The following is a 20,893-nucleotide window of genomic DNA, read 5'->3' on the forward strand; positions in this document are numbered from 1 at the left end:
TTCGCTTGCCTTCGCTCTCGCGCGTGCGCTCGCCCTCGCTTTTCTCTCGCTCGCTCTCAAAAAAAAATGATTTGCATGATATTGTGTATAATTTGCGGGGCATCAGGGAGCCACTATTAATAAGCGGGAGACTCCCAGAAGTTCCGGGAGAGGTGGGATGTCTGGTTTCTTGAGGAGCTCGTGGCCCAGAAATGTCGGCGCACATATTCCTGTTAATGTGGGCCAGATAGGTTCAGAGGTCAGGGGTTACGGCTAGGGAAACGAGTCCCGAAGAGCTAATCCCAAACGAAGGGGTGAGACAGCCTTGAAGGCGGGAGGGAGAGGGGAAGATGGTGGGGGGGGGGGTAGTTTGGGATTTTGCTATAGGAGAAACACCCCTCCTTGAGTAGGCCAATGGACCCACCTTTACAGAATTTCTTTTTAACATCTCTCCCACCCCACCCACCCCCCTCATCCCCGCCCGATCTCCTGGATCAGCAATAGGGCGCTCCCCCCCCCCCCCACCCCGGCTCCACTTCATCGCCAGCGACAAGCTACTGCGAGCCTCCTGCCATAGGTTTGAAGCACAAAATCCACCTCCAATGTTCGATAGGCCTCCAACGCCACCCTGCTGGTAATCCGCCGTAGAAAGGCATCCACGCTGGTTCCCGGGCTGGTGGCCATTTGATTTCCCACAGCTGCCATTTTGATTTCACACGGTGACCATTTTAAAAGCCGTCCATTGTCCTCGGTTGACTTGATGGGACACCACCAGCTGGTTACTTGGGGGTCCACAGTCACGGTCGCCCCACCCCACCCCGAGCGACGGGAAAGCAAGCCCAGCCTCCCCACCCATCGTGAGAGTCCACAAGCCAAGGGTGGCAGCCCTACAGTAGCAGGGCCGAGGGCAGCAGCAGGAGCAGGAGAGCAAGCGGCAGAGAGCCCTGCAGGGCAGCTGACTCCCCCGTACTTCTCTGGGTGTCCGGCATCTCTTCCGGTGGCTGGTCTGAGGTGGGAGGAGAGAGAAAAGCCAGTCAGCTGGGCACCCGTATCGATAAATTACCTCATGATCCTCTCGACCCCTCCTTCCCTTCTTCATCCCTTTTCCTTTCCCACCCGTCACCTCCCCACCCACACACCTTATCCCTCACCTGGTCTCACCTGTCACCTGCCAGCTTGTACTCCTTCCCCTCCCCCCACCTTCTTATACCGATTTCCACCCCCTCCCCTACCAGACCCGACGAAGAGCCTCGGCCTATAACGCTGACTGTTCATTTCCCTCCATAGATGCTGTCCGACCTGCTGAGTTCCTCCAGCGTTTAGTGTGTGTTGCTCTGGATTTCCAGCACCTGCAGAATCTCCTGTGTTTAACTTCCTGACTCTTGAACTCAGAGCCTTGACTAATCAAGGCACGCACCTTTTTTTTTAAACCAGACTTGTGGCCTCCTTCAGGAGGATCACACACCAATGACCAGGACCTCTTGGGTGTTTAGGAGAACAGGGTGGACTAGCACACGAGACCCCCGCCCTCCTCCACCCCAGCCGAAATTCTGTTGTGTTCACACACTTCCTCTACAACACCAACTCACCTGCTGACAGCTGGGTTTTGGATGTATTAACTTCAACGTGGTTTTCTTGTGCTGAGAGAAAAACAGAGTCTATTTCAGTAAAATCTGGAAATAAAATTAAGGACCTCACCACACAGGAACTGCCCTTTTCTCATTGTTACCATCAGGGAGGAGGTACGGGAGCCTGAAGGCACACACTCAATGATTCAGGAGGTGCAGTCGACGTTTCAGGCCCAGACCCTTCGTCGAAGGGTCTGGGCCTGAAACGTCGACTGTACCTCTTCCTACAGATGCTGCCTGGCCTGCTGCGTTCACCAGCAACTTTGATGTGTGTTGCTTGAGTCTCCAGCATCTGCAGAATTCCTGTTGCTTTCAATGATTCAGGAACAGCTTCTTCCCCTCTGCCATCCGATTTCTCAATGGACATTGAACCCATGAACACTACCTCACTATATTTGCGCTACTAATTAATATTTTATATACACAGTGGATTCCACTTAATTGGGGCATTGGGTAATCGGTGCAGCTGCTTATTTGGGACGACTCGTAAAGAACAAAAACTAGTTGAGAAAGTAACTGGGATTCCCTTCGTTTATTCGGGACACGATGCCACATAATTGGGGGCAGGAGACAGTTTGTAACTAGTGTCAGTTGTGTGCACTTGTGTGGCCGTTAGACGCGACATTGTGCTTGGAGTGAAGAGTCTGTAAATAGAGATAGTTACGTGCGTTTGCGTTCAAAAACCAGCAATTTCTGGGGTGGCTGTTTAATTGGGCCCAAACGATCCCAATGCATCCCAGTTAACTGGGATCCACTGTATATATTTCTTCTTGGAACTTAACTTATAGTATATTTCAGGTATCGTGCTGTACTGCTGCTGCAAACGTACAATATCACAGCACGTGTCAGTGATGATAAACCGGATTCTGATTTGGGATGATTCGTAACTGCACAGTTAGCCCGTGTCCAGAACTGGGCGGGAGAGGGGTGGAGGAAATCCTTCCCTGGGTCACTTCAGGAAGTACTGGGAGAAGAGCCCACCCCCGTCCTGCTGATGTTCGGTGGAGAGGGAGGGGAGAGGGAGGGGGAGGCAGAGGATCAGAGAGGGAATTCCCATTGCTCGGGCCTCCGGGGAAGCTGAAGCCATATCTGTCAGTGGTGAGGCAGTGACAACTAAACGAGGGGGAGGGAGAGTTTGTGGGAGGGGGGTGTTGGAAATGGTAATCTGGAGGGGGTTACAGAGACAGAAAGGGAAGTAGATTCAGTCGGGGTTACAGAGACAGGAAGAGGTGTAGGGGCTGGAGGGGGTTACAGACACAGGGAGGGGTGTAGGCGTCTGGAGGGGTTACAGAGACAGGGAGGGGTGTAGGCGTCTGGAGGGGTTACAGAGACAGGGAGGGGTGCAGGGGCTGGAGGGGTTACAGAGACAGGGAGGGGTGTAGGGGCTGAGGGGGTTACAGAGACAGGGAGGGGTGTAGGGGCTGGAGTGTGTTACAGAGACAGGGAGGGGTGTAGGGACTGGAGGGGGTTACAGAGACAGGGAGGGGTGTAGGAGCTGGAGGGGATAACAGAGACATGGAGGGGTGTAGGGGCTGGAGGGGTTACAGAGACAAGGAAGGGTGTAGGGGCTGGAGGGGGTTACAGAGACAGGGAGGGGTGTAGGGGCTGGAGGGGGTTACAGAGACAGGGAGTGGTGTAGGGGCCAGAGGGGGTTACAGAGACAGGGAGGGGTGTAGGGGCTGGAGGGGGTTACAGAGACAGGGAAGGGTGTAGGGGCTGGAGGGGGTTACAGAGACGGGGAGGGGTGTAGGGGCCAAAGGGGGTTACAGAGACGGGGAGTGGTGTAGGGGCTGGAGAGGGTTACAGAGACAGGGAGGGGTGTAGGGGCTGGAGGGGGTTGCAGAGACAGGGAGGGGTGTAGGGGCCAGAGGGGGTTACAGAGATGGGGAGGGGTGTAGGGGCCAGAGGGGTTTACAGAGATGGGGAGAGGTGTAGGGACCAGAGGGGGTTACAGAGGGGTGTAGGGGCTGGAGGGGGTTACAGAGACAGGGAGGGGTGTAGGGGCTGGAGGGGTCACAGTGACAGGGAGGGGTGTAGGGGCTGGAGGGGTTTACAGAGACAGGGAGGGGTGTAGGTGCTGTGAGGGGTCACAGTGACAGGGATTGGTGTAGGCATTCTGGTTTGAGGGATAGTGGGAGTGTTGACTGCGGTCTAATGATTGAAACACGGACTCACCTTTACTGCTGAGAACGAGGACTCGGAGTCTCAGGCACAGCTGCCGGTGCCGGTGAACAGCTTTTGCTGGAAAACAACAGGACACGGGGGGTTCAGACACAAACCTCTGGGACATGCAGGGGGGAGAGTGCCATGCCGTGGGTGGGGCGGTGAGTTGGGAGGGCAGCAGTGAGTGTGCGCTGCAGGGAAGGAGGGCCGAGGAGGTCAGGTCGACGAGGAGGGAGCGCCACACTGGGGGAAGAGGCAACGAAGAGGGAGCATTCCGGAGACACTCACAGATGTAATAGTAGTGTTGGCCCTCCTGGAACTCCTTGCCCAGACTGAACGACGTGTAGCGTTGGAATTTCTCCGAGAACCTCTCCGGGCCGTGCGGGGCGAGGGGTCTCCGGCACTCCCAGCGCACCTGGTCACTGGATCCCACCCGGCAGTGCTGATAGTCTTCCTCCTCCACCAGGTACAGGGTGTACTCCTCCAGGATCGAGGGCACCCGAGGACCCTCGTAGTGCGGGCACAGGATGTCCAGGTAGTCGTTCAGCTTCACCTCCAGCCTGAAGTCCTCTGTCAGCAGCCTGGCGAGGGAGGACAGACAATCAAACGGGTCAACAAAAACGTGCAGAGAGTTAACAGCCATCTTTGCCCAGCTTACATCCGTTAAACAACATTCAAAGTAAATTCATCAAAGCAGATGTCATCCTATACAACCCCGAGATTCATTTTCTTGCAGGCATACACAGTAGATCCAAGAAACACAGTCAACTCAATGAAACATAGCAAGATGGCCTAACAACTAATGTGTAAAAGACAACAACAATAATAATAAATAAACAAACAAACAATAAATATCAAGAGCATGAGATGAAGAATCTTTAAAGGTTAGTCCAGTTTCGGTGATGGAGTGAGTGAAGTTATCTCCACTGGTTCAAGAACCTGATGGTTGAGGGGTAGTAACTATCCCTGAACATGGTGATGTTGGTCCTGGGGCTCCTGGACCTCCTTCACGAAGGCAGACAGCGAGTGGAGAACATGTCCTGGGTGGAGGGGATCCTGGACGATGGAGGCTGTTTTCCTGTAACAGCGCATTGAGTCAATGTGCTCAGTGGTGGGGACACCGACCCATCCAAGGGAAATATCCGTTAGGCTAAACTAGTGGGGTGTCCGTTTGGGTCAAGCTCGCAGGGCATCAGTCAGACTCCAAGCCATCCTCCAAGGAGAATACCTGTCAAAGCTTGAAGAGTACAGGGTTAAGCAATACAGAGGAAGGGAGGGGTCTTGGGGTCCATATCCATCGATCCCTCAAAGTTGCCATACAACTTGATAGGGTGTACGATGTGCTGGCCTTCGTTAGTTGGGAGATTGAGTTCAAGGTAATGTGGCAGCTCGATAAACCCTGGTCAGACCCCACTGGGAATATTGTGGTCGCCTCACTGTAGGAAGGATGTGGAAAGCTTTAGGGAGGCTGCAGAGGAGGCTCACCAGGACGCTGCCTGGATGAGAGGGCATGGCTGATGAGGAAGCTAGGGCTTTTGTCCCTGGAGTGAAGGAGGTCGAGGTGCAACTTGATAGAGGTGTACAAGATGTTAGAAGGCATAGATTGAGTAGACAGTCAGCACCTTTATCCTAGGGAAGAACAATTAACATGAGAGGACAAAATTTGAAGATGATTGGAGAAAAGTATGGGGGAGATGTCAGAGATGGTTCTCTCTTTTCTTACACAGAGTGGTGGGTACATGGAACACCCTGCCAGGGGTGGTGGTAGAGGCAGATACATTAGGGACATCTAAGAGACTTAGACGGGCAGATGGAGAAGTGGAAAATAGATGGCTATGTGGGAGGGAAGCATGCCAAAGGGCCTGTACTGTGCGGAGGTGTTCTGTGTTAAACTGGCAGAATACACAGTGCACCGTCCTGACCTGTGTGCATCTCCCACACCGCCTGGCAGCGAAGCGTCCCTCCCACGTTTGTCTTTTACAGTGAGAATTTGTAACAGGTTTAGAGCCGTAGAGCAAGACAGCACGCTGACCATGGTGCCCACCCACCCAGGTAGTGCCAACCTCCTGTGTTTGGTCCACATCCCTCCAAACACCTCCGCTCTATCCACCTATATTAAATATTGTTAATGTACCTGTCTCAACCACTTCCTCTGGCAGCCTGTTCCATAGACCAACCACCCTCTGGGTGAAGAAGTTGCCCCTCAGGTTCCTATTAAATCTCTCCCCTCTCACCTTAAACCTGTGCCCTGTAGTTCCTGATTCCCCCACCCCTGGGGAAAAAGATTGTGTGCGTCCACCCTCTCTGTGCCCTCTATAAGGTCAGCCCCTCAGTCTCCTACGTACCAGCTCCCAACCTGTTCAACCTTTCCTGATAACTCAGGGTCTCAAGTCCCAGTGACATCCTCGTACGTTTTCTTTGAACTCTTTCCAGTTTAATTGGCATTTTTCCTTAGCAGGGTGAGCAGAACCAAATACTGTATCCCAGGTGTAGCCTCACCAATGTGTGGCGCCAGCCCCACCTTCTGCAGCACGTGTTGTAGACGGGGAGGACTCGGGAAAAGGAGATTCTCCTTTACTGTTGGTTCTGGCCAAGGTGCACCCTTGCAGGTTTCTGCTGTTCTCGGTTGAGGCTTGAAGAGAGTGAGACAAAAAGACAGAGACAGGGGCAGGGAGGAGGGATGCAGAGAGAAGGAGGGGTAAGGGAGAACACAAAGAGAGACTGAGAGATTGGGAGGAATGGGAAATGCACAGAGAGGGAGGTGTCGAACAGAGGGAGTGAGAGAGACAGAGAGAGGGGGAGGGAGGGGATGCACAGAGACAAAGAGGACTGGGGGAGGGGAGAAGCTGCTGATGGTCACAGCTCTCATTAACCCTTTGATCTCTGGCTCAGAGGCAGGGAGTCCCTACACACGGCGCCGAAGCTGATCCAGACGTCTGCCTGTGCCCCAGGGAGCAGGAGATGGTGCCAGATCTGTCTGTTCCTCAGTGAGGTATCCCAGTTAGTCCAGCCTCGGGGAGGCAGTGGATGCTCTCAATCCCAGACCCCACTTGGGTCAAACTTCCTCCAACACTAGCCTCATCCGCAGGCGCCCACCACCCCTCCATGTCTGTAACCCCCTCTTGCTCCCTGCAAACCTCCGTAACCCCATCTGGTCCCTACATGTTCCCCGTCTCTGTAACCCCCTTCAGCTCCTACACCTCTCCCTGTCTACGTAACCCCTTCCCACCTCCCTGACCCCCCTTCCTCCCCTACTCCCCTCCCCGTTTCTTAAACTCCCTTTATCTTCAGCCTCCTCCGATTCCTCTTCCACTAATCCCTCCACTCCAGAATTCCCCTCCTTCCATCACTGACGGGTGTTCCTCCAGGCGCCTGGATCTCAGTTTTGGAATTCCCTCCCAACACCCTGAGAGTGTGAGTGTGTGTGTGTGTGTGTGTGTGTGTGTGTGTGTGTGTGTGTGTGTGTGTGTGTGTGTGTGTGTGTGTGTGTGTTTGTTTGCGAGAGTGTGTGTGTTGCTCTGCATTTCCAACATTTTGTTTGCTACAGGAACTCTCACTCTCCCAACATTATTTATTTACCTATTTATCATTATTTGTTTTTTTTCACAGTTACAGAATACATGTGGACTAAGATGTTAACTGTCCTGTGCTATCACCAGTGGGATCATCAGTTGATCTGCCACCTGCCTTCAGGAGTTTCGGCCCGCTTATGATCAAGACTCCCTCGAGGTGGTGGGCCAGCAGTGCTAAAGCACCACCTCCCACTGGTGAGCTTAAACACTTGGCATCTGCCTCTATCAGTCACTTCCATCCAACAGATAGTCTGCTCTTCAGGTGTCTATGCAACTACTGAAGGGTTTGCAAGATATGTATACACTGTCTGACTATCTGCCCCTCTGGACGTACTTGGTCCACACCCATGCTGATCCTGTCTCTGCTGCCTCAGCTACAGCCCTGCTGGTTGACTTGATCTCTCTTCTAGTGAAGCCAAGGTCACGCAGCCACTTCTAGAAAGTGAACGCAGTAAACCCACGGCAGCCTACTTCGAACGGATAGCATGAGACCTTCCACCCTCTGTCTCTGCACTCTGATCTCAACTCTGCATACTTGGTTAAAGTTTATCTCATTTCGCACATCGTTATCTGTGTGTAGTTTTTCCATTGATTCTATTGTATTTCTTTGTTCTACTGTGAATGCCTGCAAGAAAATGAATGTCAGGGCGACAGACGTATTTCGATAATAGATGTACTGTGAACTTTGAGCTCTCCCTGATGGGCTCCTACGTGAGTAAATGTCACCGGCAGGAGGTTCCCGTGCCCCCTGACATCAGAGAGGAGGAGGGTGGGCCTCTGTTTAGCCTTTTGTCTCACCCTACTCTGTCGCTGAATGGAGCTGGTGAAACCAGTACCACAAGATATACACTCACCATCCCACCCCATCCCTATGGCTCTCTGCTCGTCTCAGCCTTTCACCCACTCAGCCGTAACGCGCCCCACGGCCTTCTGAGGGATCTCAGCTCCCCAGCTCCAAAGACTAGAATCCATCCCTGTGTGTATGTCTGCTGATCCGCCCGTTCTCCGGCCGTGTGCCCAGTCTCTGTGTGGAGTCTGCACGCTCCCCTTTTAACAGCCAGTTCTCCCCCCCCCCACCACCACACAATCCAACAACATGCAGGGCCAGTGTAAATCAGCCTGCACCATCATTCAGCCTCAAGGACCCCACCACCCAGGCCCTGCTCCTTTCTCACTGCTGGTCCCACTGCACACCCGGTTCACTAAACCAACTGGAACAGGAGCCTTAGGTCCCACACCACCAGGTTCAGGAACAGCTATTACCACAGTCATAGTCGTACTCTATTGATCCCGGGGAAAATTGGTTTTCGCTACAGTTGCACCATAAATAATTAAATAGTAATAAAACCATAAATAGTTAAATAGTAATATGTAAATTATGCCAGGAAATAAGTTCAGGACCAGCCTATTGGCTCAGGGTGTCTGATCCTCCAAGGGAGTAGTTGTAAAGTTTGATGGCCACAAGCAGGAATGACTTCCTATGACGCTCTGTGTTGCATCTCGGTGGAATGAGTCTCTGGCTGAATATACTCCTGTGCCCAACCAGTACATTATGTAGTGGATGGGAGACATTGTCCAAGATGGCATGCAACTTGGACAGCATCCTCTTTTCAGACACCACCGTCAGAGAGTCCAGTTCCATCCCCACAACATCACTGGCCTTACGAATGAGTTTGTTGATTCTTTTGGTGTCTGCTACCCTCAGCCTGCTGCCCCTGCACACAACAGCAAACATGATAGCACTGGACTTGTAGAACATCCTCAGCATCGTCCAGCAAATGTTAAAGGACCTGAGTCTCCTCAGGAAATAGAGACGGCTCTGACCCTTCTTGTAGACAGCCTCAGTGTCCTTTGACCAGTCCAGTTTATTGTCAATTTGTATCCCCAGGTATTTGTAATCGTCCACCATGTCCACACTGACCCCCCGGATGGAAACAGGGGTCACCGGTACCTTAGCTCTCCTCAGGTCTACCACCAGCTCCTTAGTCTTTTTCACATTAAGCTGCAGATAATTCTGCTCACACCATGTGACAAAGTTTCCTACCGTAGCCCTGTACTCAACCTCATCTCCCTTGCTGATGCATCCAACTATGGCAGAGTTATCAGAAAACTTCTGAAGATGACAAGACTCTGTGCAGTAGTTGAAGTCCAAGCTGTAAATGGTGAAGAGAAAGGGAGACAAGACAGTCCCCCTCGAACTATTGGGCTCCTGAACCCTCACTCACTCCAACACTGCACTGACTACACACCATACAGACTCAACTCTTGTTCCCAATATTATTGATTTAATATTTAATTTATTTTCGCATTTGCAGCTCATCTGCTTTTGCACACTGGTTATTTGTCAGTCTTTGTGAGGTACTTCACTGATGTTATTGTGTCCCACTGTGAATGCCCGTCAGAAAATGACCTCGGGACTGAATTTGGTGAATTGTAAGCACTTTGATAATAAATTGACTGTGAACTCTGTGTGTGTGTGTATGTGTGTGTGTGTATCTGGGAGAGTTGGTGAGAGTGTGGGGGGAGTGAAATGGAGATTGGTATAAACAGTTGGAATGGACTCTCTCTGGGACTAAACATCCCCTCAGCAAATGAAGACGGTTTTATATTCTGCCATCGCTCCTTGCTTCCAGATTAATTACTTTTAGACTCCTTTCGTATCCTTGCATATAAAAATTCAGTTCAAAACAATTTCCTTATTGACTCCTCAAAGCTTTATTAAGTTTCTTTGTATATTCTTGTAGAAATATTTATTTTTGCACCTCCCTTGCCCACTTTCTCCCCTCAAAGAGGAGGCATCCTCTGACTTGGGCAGGGTCAGGCCCTTCAGCCCATTGAATCCATACTGTTCAACAAGAAGCCACCTGCGCCGGTCTCCCGTCCGTGGCAGAGTTGTGGACGCAGCCCAGACCACCTTGGACACCAGTCCCCCATCCGCTGACTCCGTGTACACTTCCCGCTGCCTCAGAAAGAACCGATATAATCAAGGACCCCTCCCAGCCTGAACATTCTCCCCTCTCCTATCAAGCAGAAGATACAAAAGCCCAAGAACACATAACATTAGGCTCAGATCTGTTTTTTTGTAAAATTCTTTTGTATTTTTTACTACCCTATGAACGTCTGCAAGAAAATGAATCTCAGAGTAGTATATATGTACCTTGAGCATAAATTTACCTTGAACTTTGAAGGACAGCATGTATTCCACTGTTATAAGACCATTAAATGGACTTTACATACACGAAAAGATGAACTCTTGATCTCGCAGTCTACCTCGTCGTGGCCCTTGCAATTTATTTGTCTGCCTGCACTGCACTCTCTCTGTAACTGTGACACTCTATTCCTCACTCTGTTTTCCTCGATGTACTGATGTATGGGAAGATCCGTCTGGATGGCGTGCACAACTAAAGCTTTTCACTGTACCTCGGTACATGTGACAATGGTAAACAATTTCTAACTGGAACTGCTGGTTGGTGAGAGGACTGTGGTACTAACGGACTTGAGTTATTTTCTCTGGAGCAATGAAGGCTGGAGGGAGACCTGAGAGAAGTTTATGAAATTCTGAAAGGTGGGGATAGCGTAGACAGACAGCATCTTTCTTCCCCCCCCCCCCACCCCAGGATCAAAATGTCTACTGACCAGTGGGGATATTGTACATTGAAGGTGAGGGGGGTCCTTCAAAGGAGATGTGTGAGGTAAATTAACTTTACACAGAGCGTGGTGGGTGCCTGGAATGCATTGCTGGGGGTGGTGTGGAGTCAGATAAAACAGAGGTGTTCAGAGGAATGTGCAGAGAATGGAGGAATGTGGACCATGTACCGGCAAGCTCCCCAGTTCCTCAGGAAGCGTAAGGAATTTGGCATGTCTCATTGATCCGCGCCATTTTTACAGATTCACCATAGAAACCACCCTATCCGGATACACCGCAGCTCGGAATGGCAACTGCTCTGTCCGTGACCGCAGAGGGTCGTGGACACAGCTCAGCACACCACGGAAACCAGCATCCCTCCACTCCCCCATGGACTCTGTCTACCCTCCTCACTGCCTCAGGAAAGCAGCCAGCAAATCAGAGACACTAACTCTCAACATACATTGTCCGTTCTCACCCTTCCTGTCAGGCAGAAGATACAAAAGCCTAAAAAGTCGCACAGGCTCAAGGAGAGCTTTGAAACCACTGGTATCAGACAGTTCCCTGGTATAATAAATTGGACCATTGATCTCACAATCTCCAGTGCACCCTATTGCCTGCCTGCACTGCACTCTCTCTGTAACTGTGACACTCTATTCTGCATTCCCCTGTTCTACCTCAATGCTTTGACGTGATGAGATAATTTGTTTGGATGGCATGTAAAAGGAAGTTTTTCACTGACCTCAGAACATGGGAGACCAATTTACCCATTTAATTAGTTGGCAGAACATCACAGGCTGAAGGGCCTGTTCCCGTACTGTAACGTTCTCTGCGGGGGGGGGGAGTTTCGACGATCAGCTGCAAGGACAGACGCACTAACACAAGCATACTGGAGGAGACCACCATGAACAGCATCTCCATCGTGATAAGGCAAAACCAACTCTGACGGATAGGTCCTTACAGGACGTAGCAGGAATTGAACCCGGGGTCTGCCTGTACTGTAAAGTGTTGTGTACCGTGCAGTCCCAATACACTGGGAGTGTCAGGAGTGGTAATCGAACACCCCATCCTACCACCCCCCCTACACACACACACACACACACACTATCTAACCTAGCGATGACAGATTCCAATTGAGCCTCAGCTGATAAGAGTGAGTGGGATACAGGCCAGGAGGCTTCCCTGTCCCTCTCCAGGCGCCGGTGAATCACCTATAAGGCGATGCTTCATTTCCTGCCTGTCTTGTTTCTCATCCAGGGAGTCCTTTTCCCAGGATCGGTGCTCTTCCTGCTCCCGAGTCCTGGGGCACCTTCCCGCTCCTGAGATGGGGGTGGGGGGGCGATCGTTAGCTTTAGGGGTAGTACTGAGGGAGCACCGTGACCTGGGAGGGTGTGCCACACCAAGGGAGGGAGGAGAGTGCCACCGGATTACCCCTCATCCGTCAGCCTCCCCGCTGGCCCCTCACCCTCTGCGGGGTCCTGCTGTGCTCCCCTCCACTACCCCCCCACCCGCACTCCCCCCTCCACTTCTCCTCCTTGGCTGCCAGCACACTAGACCATCCCAGCGACCAGGGGAAGGAGCCCAAATAATTTCAGCTCAACTTCAATGTTAAAGTCCAAAGTACACAAGTCACCCGAGATTCAGTTTCTTGCGGGTATAGACAGTAAATGCAAGAAACAGGGTGGAGGGGACAATCCGTGTGCAAAAGACAACTATCAGCGCAAATACAAAAGAAATAATAATAAATAAATCAATCAACAAGCAATAAATATTGAGAACACGAGATGACGAGGCCTTGAAAGTGAGTCCCTAGGTTGTGGTAACATTTCAATGATGGGCGTGAAGTTAATACACAGAAACATAGAAAATAGGTGCAGGAGTAGGCCATTCAGCCCTTCGATCCTGCACTGCCATTTATTATGATCATGGCTGATCACCCAACTCAGAACCCTGTACCAACCTTCCCTCCATACCCCCTGATCCCTTTAGCCACAAGGGCCATATCTAACTCCCTCTTAAATATAGCCAATGAACTGGAAGTTATCCCCACTGGTTCAGGAGCCTGATGGTTGAGGGGTTATAACTGTTCCCGAACCTGGCGGTGTGGGTCCTGAGGCTCCTGTACCTCTGTGCTGATGGCAGCAGTGAGAAGAGAGCATGTCCTGGGCGGTGGGGGTTTCTGGTGATGAATACTGCTTTCCTGCAGCAATGTTTTATGTCGATGTGCTCTGTAGTGGGGAGGGCTGTATGTTACCCCCTTCCCTTGTTCTTCCAGTGTTGGGGTGGGGGAAAGAAGGAAAAAAAAGAGTCTGAAATGTGAAGACCCTCTATCCTGCAGTATCACCAATTATCCAGGTTACAGCCCCTCCGCAAGGCATCCAGCCTCATGCTGGGAGCATCCGCCCCCCCCCCATGACTAAGCTGCTTCTCCCCCTCCCTAAACAGAAGGGAGCCCCAGCCCTCAGAGGGCTGGTGCCAAATGGGGTTCAATTCACCCCCCCACCCCCCCAGGGGCAAACCCAGGGATCCACTGTCTGCTCCAACCCCCTCATCAATTTGATTGCCAGCTTATCTCCAAAGGAACGAAGCTCAGCTCAATGGGGGGGGGGAGGGAAGAATGGGTAGAGGGGTGCTGACACAGCAGGGAGAAATGGGCATGGGAAGAGGCCATTCGGACCATCGAGTTGCTGCCGGCACAACAATTTTCCCAGTCCAATTTCCTCACAATGATTTCCTCTCCGCTCATCACCACTTCCCCACCCGTCCTCTTCCCTCATGCCCCCTCTATCCTGATCTTCACTCTCTCCTATATCCCCTCCATTCCCCTTTCCCCCTTCTGTAGCCCTCACCCCCTCTCTCCCCATCCAACCCCCCTCTCTATGCACCCCTAATCCTTCCCCTTTCCTCCCACCACTCAATCCCTCCTTCTCTCTCTGATCTGCATCCCTTTCCCTCTCCCCTCTCACTCCCCCCCCATCTCTCTGTCCTTGCCTCCCTCCTCTGCCTTCCAACCCTTCTCCCTCCTCCCTCTTCCCCCAGTCCAGTGTCCCAGGGAAGGAGGAGGAAGGGGAGCCACGGGACATTTCCTGCTTCGGGCCACTACACCGGGACGGAGGCTTCCTGACAACACACTTTGCGACCCTCCTCTCACGGAAAAAACAACCCCCACTCCGGAAAGTCAGCGAGCACTTCCGCCAATTATCCAGGGATAGATGATATCTTAAAGGGGCAACACTTGGCTTACAGTGGGTCCCACCGAGGTCGGGAGGAGGAACACCTGAATCAGACTGGTGCCCTTTCTTACTCCTTTCGCCTGGGCTCCCGGAGGCAGGCAACGTAACTGTGCACAGAAAGATCCCAATAGAGGGAGCACACATGGGCCAACCCCGCCACCCAGGGCAGTAACCTTGAGTGACCCGTCTCCCAAAACCGATCCCAGGTGAATTCTCCCAAAAATTAAAAAGGTAGGATCTGAGGTAAGGCAGGGAGCTAAATTTGAGATAGGAGGGGCACTAAAGATGAGTTTTATTTGTCGCATGTATATTGAAACATACAGTGAACTGTGTCGTTTGTCTCACCCACCAGCACGGTCCAAGGACATGCCCACAAGTTTCAACACACTCCCGGCGCAACATAGCATGTCCACAGCTTACGAGCCCCAACCTGTACGTCTTGAGAACGCGAGAGGAAACTGGAGCACCTACACAGTCACAGGGAGAATGTCCTTACGGACGTCAGTGGGAATTTGACCCCAGTCACTGGCACGGTCAGCGTTACGCTGACCACTACGGTTCCACGCCGCCCCTTTTGTTTAAGTGGCCAGCAACCTGGACAACCTGCAGCCCTACATCTCCCCCGTTGCAACCCCTCCTGGGACGCTCTCCCCACCGCCCCTCCCAAAGTGTGTTGCTCTCTCCTTGCTTTCTGACATCCACACGTGCTCGGTCCTCTTGCAGTGCATCTCTCTCTCCCCTCCAACCACCCTCAACACCAGCCACTTGGGAGATGCTCCAAGTGCTAACCCTGGCCTCCGCCGTAACTCTCCTTAAATAGACACAGTCTCATCAGCCAGCTCTGTTAACAACTAGCCGCCGATGATACCATGGAGAAATTATTCAGGCAATGTGTTAATTTTAGACTAAAAAGTTAGCGGAATGTCGATGCTTAAAAAAGGGTAGTGCTTTATTTTTGACCGTAGGAGCAGAATTAGGCCATTCGGCTCATTAAATCTGCTCCACTATCCAATCGTGGCTGATTTATTTTCCTTCTCAAACCCATTCCCTGCCTTCTCCATGGCGGCGTAGCGTAACGCTGTAACAGCGTCAGCGACCCAGTTTGGATTCCCCGGCTGCAAGCTCGCCCGGTGGCCGCAAGGGTTTCCTCCGGGTGCTCTGGTTTCCTCCCACATTCCAAAGGCGTACCATTTAGTCGGCTGTGGGCAGGCTATGTTGCCACAGGGCGCCTTCAGCACATCCTCACAGTGCCGGTTGCTACAAACAACACACTTCACTGTCTGTTTCAATGCAAATGTGACAAATATAATCTAATCTTCTCCATGTAACCTTTGATGCCTTTACTAATCAATCTCTGTAAATATACTCAATGCCTCCACAGCCGTCTGCAGCAATGAATTCCACAGACTCACCACCCTCCAGGGAACAAAATTCCTTCTCCTATCTGTTCTAAAGGACACCCTTGTATTCTGAGGCTGTGCCCTCTGGTCCGAGACTCCTCCGCCGTAGAAAACAACTCTTAATGTCCTCTCTATCCAGGACGTTTGACATTCAATAGCTTTCAATGAGATCCCCCCCCCCCTCCATTCTTCTAAACTCCAGCGAGTAAACGTCCGGAGTCAAACGCTCCTTGTATATTAACCCTTTCATTCCTAAACTCATTCTTGTAAATCTCATGGGTCGTTCTCTGCTGGATGGCCAGTGGAACTTGATGCTGGAGGTACGCAGCAGGTTGGGCAGCATTTGTGGAAGGGAAGAAATTGTCAACGTTTCGGGCTGAAATCCCACATCACTGACTTAAAGGTGGCTTTGCTGTCCTTTTCACTTTCACATTGAATAATTTTAACTCTTAAAGATTAAAGCTTTATTTGTCGAAGCGTACAGTGAAGTGTGTCTGTTGTGTCGAATCGACTCAGCAGGGAGTTTGCTGGGACCACCATAGATGTTGCCATACTTACAGCGCCAACGCAGCATGCCCATAGCTTACTAACCATGACTCGCACGTCTTTGGGAGGTGGGAGGGAATCAGAGCTTCCGGAGGAAATCCACGCATTCACGGGAAGAACATACAAGCTCCTTACAGGCAGTGCTGGGAATTGAACCCGGAATGGAGATCGTTGCTGCTGTAAAGTGATGCGTTAACTGCTACAGAGGACTTGACATCTACAATTCCCACACCGATCCACTGAGCTCCTCCCACAGATCGTCTCTTGCTCCAGATCCCAGTGTCTGCAAATCTGGAGACTGCAGGCACTGGAATCCAGAGCAAGAGACAATCTCTGGCCTTGGGATACCAGCTCCCTCTTCTATGCATACAGGGAGTCTGGCAAGATCCAAAGAACAAAGGTCTCATTTCATAGCCACAGATGGTTGTGGAGGCCAAGTCATTGGGTATATTTAAAGTGGAGGTTAATAAGTTCCTAATTAGGGCATCAAAAGGAGAGAAAGCAGCATAATGGGGTTGAGAGGGATAGTAAATCAGCCATGATGGAATGGCGGAGCAGACTCGATGGGCTGAATGGCTCCTATGGTCTAACTGTAGATAATGGGCCAGAGTAAAAGGATAATTTATTTATTCAGACATATAGCGTGGAACCGAAGAGCCACACTGCCCAGCAGGCCACTGATTTAACCCTTGCCTATTCACGGGACAATTTACAATGACCAATTGACCTACTAACCCGTAGGTCTGGGCTGTGGGAGGAAATCCACGTGGTGGACGAACAAACTTCCTACAGATCGCAAACAGGAGGAAGTCTGCAGATGCTGGAAATTCAAGCAACACACACACACACACAAATACAAATACTGGTGAACGCAGCAGGCCAGGCAGCGTCCAGTTAGTCCTGACGGAGGGTCTCGGCCCGAAACGTCGACTGTACCTCTTCCTAGAGATGCTGCCTGGCCTGCTGCGTTCTTACAGATAGGGTCAGAACTGAACTCCGAACCGCAGCAGCACGCTAACCGCGACGCTGAGGGGCGAACTTTGGGAACAACTTCCTCCCCTCTGCCGCCAGGTCTCTGAACGGACCGTGGACCCCCGGTTTCCCTCTTTTGCACTTAGTTCTTGTAACTCATGGTGACTTTTAAATGTCTTGTCCTGCATTGCTGCCAGAAAGCAACAAATTTCACAATATCTGCCACACCTTTACCACTTCCTTCGGTAGGACTCAGAGCAGCGCAGGCCCTTTGGCCGGCCACGTTGTGTTGGGAGATCAACGTTCAAAGTGAATTTAGCAAAGCACATCCCTGTCGCCATTTACTAGGCTCGGATTCGTTTTCTTGTGGGCATTCACAGTAAACGGGAAGAAACGCAACAGAACCAATGAAAATCCATGCACGACAAACAACCAACGTGCAAAAGACAACAAACTGCAAACGCACACAAAAAAAACAACAAAATAATAAGTATCGAGAACTTGAGATGAAGAGTCCTTGAAAGTGAGTCTAAGGTTGTGGGCCCTCCCCTCCCATAATGCCCAGTCATTAACCTCTGTGTAAAGAAGTTACCTCTCAGGTCTCCTCTAAATCTCTCAGGCTTATCATCACTGACACATGCTGTGAAATTTGTTTCATTGTGGAGGGTTAGGGGGGCAAACACAGGCATCAGGGACCAGCACTAGCGCTGTGGGCAGCATGGGCCAGTCGGGCCGAAGGGCCTGTTTCCACACTGTACTTCACAATTCTGTTAAGATTATACGGTTTAACAATTGCGCTTTGGCCCATCGAGTTTCTGCTGGTCGCTTGTTTACTTTTAGTTTCACTGACGCTTTCCCTGTCATCTGCCCCCAGACTCTACCCTTTATCCATGCACTAGGTGGGGGGGGGGGGGGGAGGAAACAGACACAGAGGAAGTCGGGCTCGAAACTGCGCTACTGGGGATGAGAGGTAGCGGCTCTACCCTGAGGCTTACATCGGTAAAACAGGATTTTATTGAATAAACTTGCGTCCACTCGGACGAAGGGTAGGCGCCGAAAGAGGTTCCTTTTCTCGGTGATATGCGGGTGTCTAGGACGAGGGCGGTGGGGATACGCCTAACAGAGCTTCCCACCGCTTACTAAAGTAGGAAACCAGGCTAGAGTTCGTGGGCAAGAACCCAGGGAATGGGAGAACTCGCAGAAAGAGCCAGCACAAGTTTTTCGGGCCGAGTGGCCTAGCTGCTGCACAGACTGCCTCTCGGTTTTGATTTGGCGATGACTGGACGTGCAGCCAGAAAGGGACAACGGGGCGGGGTGGGGGGATGTGGAGTGGGGGTACAGGTCAATACCGAGGGGCCGAACCGCCACGGAGAGTAGAGGGTTAGCTCCAAACCACAACCAACTCAACCACAAAACCCACAGGCCTTTCTCGTCCGCAAGACTAGTGCCGGAGAGAGAGAGAAAAAAACTATAAAACTTTTCAAACTTTTCGGCGTGAAACCAAAAGGTGGCCCCCCGCCCCATTCGCCAAACCTAAAACCTAATTAGAACATAGACCACTACTGCATAGGAACCAATCCTTCGGCACACAGTGTGTACCGAAACAATTGGATTAGAATCAAATGGCCAACTAATCTAATCTCTTCTGCCGACGCGATATCCATATTCTTGTATTTCCCTCACATTCGTGTGCCTATCGAAACTTCTCTTAAAAGTCTCTAATGTTTCTGCCTCCACCACCCAGGCAGCGCACCCACCATTCTGTGTGCAAAAAAAAAACTCACATCCCCTTTGAAATTATCAGCTCTAAACCAAAACGCACAACAATAAAAAAAAGTGAGCCCCACCAACATCTCATTTAAAAGGGCAATGCAAACTCATAAATTCTCCACGGCTCGCACGCAAACGCAATCTAGATTTCGCAATCCCCATCTTTCACGTCAATCATAACAGGATGTTACAGTCGGCGAATCGTACACTGCTGATTGTAAATATTATTGGAAAAGGACCCCTTTGTTTTCTGGCGCCCGAGCCGTTGCCTTGAGGGTTAATACTCCAGTGCGTGATAAACAAAGACTGGAGCTCATCGAGTTACTGTGCAACCGCGCTTACTACCAGGAACTCAGGAGGAAAAAAACACATCGCCTGTCTAACCTTGCGTCAAGTGAATCAAAACGCACTTTACACACTAAACCTTACCTTAAATGCATAACCCCAACAAGTCCCAATTTTCCCTAATTACACACGTTCCCATCCTTAAATCTCAATCCGAATTAAATCCCAAATCCACTCATATTTTTTTCTTTCGTGAAATATCCATTTTTTTTTAAAAAACACATTAAATCTCAGATCCAATTTACAATTCACCGAGATATCACCTTCTCCTACTCAAAATATTAACAAACCCTATAAGTTCTAACTTTAAAGACACCTAAAATTAAGTTTGCAAATTTAATTTTGTAACTCCCGAACGAAAAGGTAAGCGTATTTTAGGAGGTAGAATTTAAAAATACATATATTATTTCATTAGTAAGTAATGCAGAACTTCGTTGTAATGAGGCCACAGTTTACCATAGGAACAGGTTCGACGAACTCGGGAAAACAAACCAGGACTAAATTCAACCAAAACTTTTCTGTAACTTACAATGGGTTGCTCCGATTCCAGTACACGGTGAATCTCTCAGACACAGACTCATAAACAGCCAACAGGACAAAAAAGAAGATTTTCCAAGTCATTTTTAAGAAATCATCCATTTCCCAAAAGTTCAATCAGAAACACACACTCTCGTCTCCAACGCGCCACTGATTTCTGCCGTAGAGGTAGGATGGGTCACTCTCTTTCACCGTCTGTCCACGCCTATTCAGCTGAGTCAGACTAACACGGAATGTTTGCTAATTCTCTCCTGACACTGTTAATTTGTGCGCAGTAAGAGAGGGCGAGTCACCCACAATACAAACTGAAGTGGATTTGTAGCTGTATCCCCCTCCCTCCCCTACACCACTCCACCACCCTATAACCCCCTCCTTCCCCTACACCACTCCACCTCCCTGTAACCCCCTCCCTCCCCTACACCCCTCCACCTCCCTGTAACCCCTTCCTTCCCCTACACCCCCCCATCTCAGAGACCCCCTCCTACCCTCCCCATCTCTGTAACTCTCTCTGGCCCCTACACCACCTCTGTCTTTCTGGACCTTCTGGCTCCTCCACCCTTCCACGTACCTGTGACCTCCCCGACCCCCCCCCCCCCAGACTCAACACTCCTCCTGTCTCTGTAACTCCCTCTGGCCTGTACACCCCTCCCCATCTCTGTAAACCCCTCCATCCCCTACACCCCTCCCTGTCTCTGTAACCCCCTCTGGCCCCTAAACCCCTCCCTGTCTCTGTAACCCCCTCCAGCCCCTACACCCTTCCCTGTCTCTGTAACCCCCTCAGCCCCTACACCTCTCCCTGTCTCTGTAACCCCCTCCAGCCACTATACCCCTCCCCATCTCTGTAACCCCCTCCGGCCCCTAAACCCCTCCCTATCTCTGTATCCCCCTCCGGCCCCTACACCCCTCCCTGTCTCTGTAACCCCCTCAGCCCCTACACCTCTCCCTGTCTCTGTAACCCCCTCCAGCCACTATACCCCTCCCCATCTCTGTAACACCCTCTGGCCCCTAAACCCCTCCCTATCTCTGTAACCCCCTCCGGCCCCTACACCCCTCCCTGTCTCTGTAACCCCCTCCAGCCCCTACACCCCTCCCTGTCTCTGTAACCCCCTCTGGCCCCTAAACT

General features: G+C 51.1%; 1 protein-coding gene across 1 annotated transcript; it reads right to left on the reverse strand.

The window, feature by feature from the left end:
• Window positions 1-478: 478 nt before the first annotated feature.
• LOC140211646 (ephrin-A1-like) lies at window positions 479-19,996 on the reverse strand. The gene is made up of 5 exons (XM_072281631.1): window positions 19,763-19,996; window positions 4,059-4,351; window positions 3,783-3,848; window positions 1,569-1,619; window positions 479-985 (listed from the first exon to the last, which is right to left on the reverse strand). The coding sequence occupies exons 1-5, from the start codon at window positions 19,870-19,872 to the stop codon at window positions 867-869; spliced, it is 639 nt and encodes a 212-aa protein (XP_072137732.1). The 5' UTR covers window positions 19,873-19,996; the 3' UTR covers window positions 479-866.
• Between the last annotated feature and the right edge of the window lie 897 nt (window positions 19,997-20,893).

This window comes from Mobula birostris, chromosome 2 (assembly GCF_030028105.1).
Source record: "Mobula birostris isolate sMobBir1 chromosome 2, sMobBir1.hap1, whole genome shotgun sequence".
Classification (NCBI taxonomy): Eukaryota; Metazoa; Chordata; class Chondrichthyes; order Myliobatiformes; family Myliobatidae; genus Mobula; species Mobula birostris.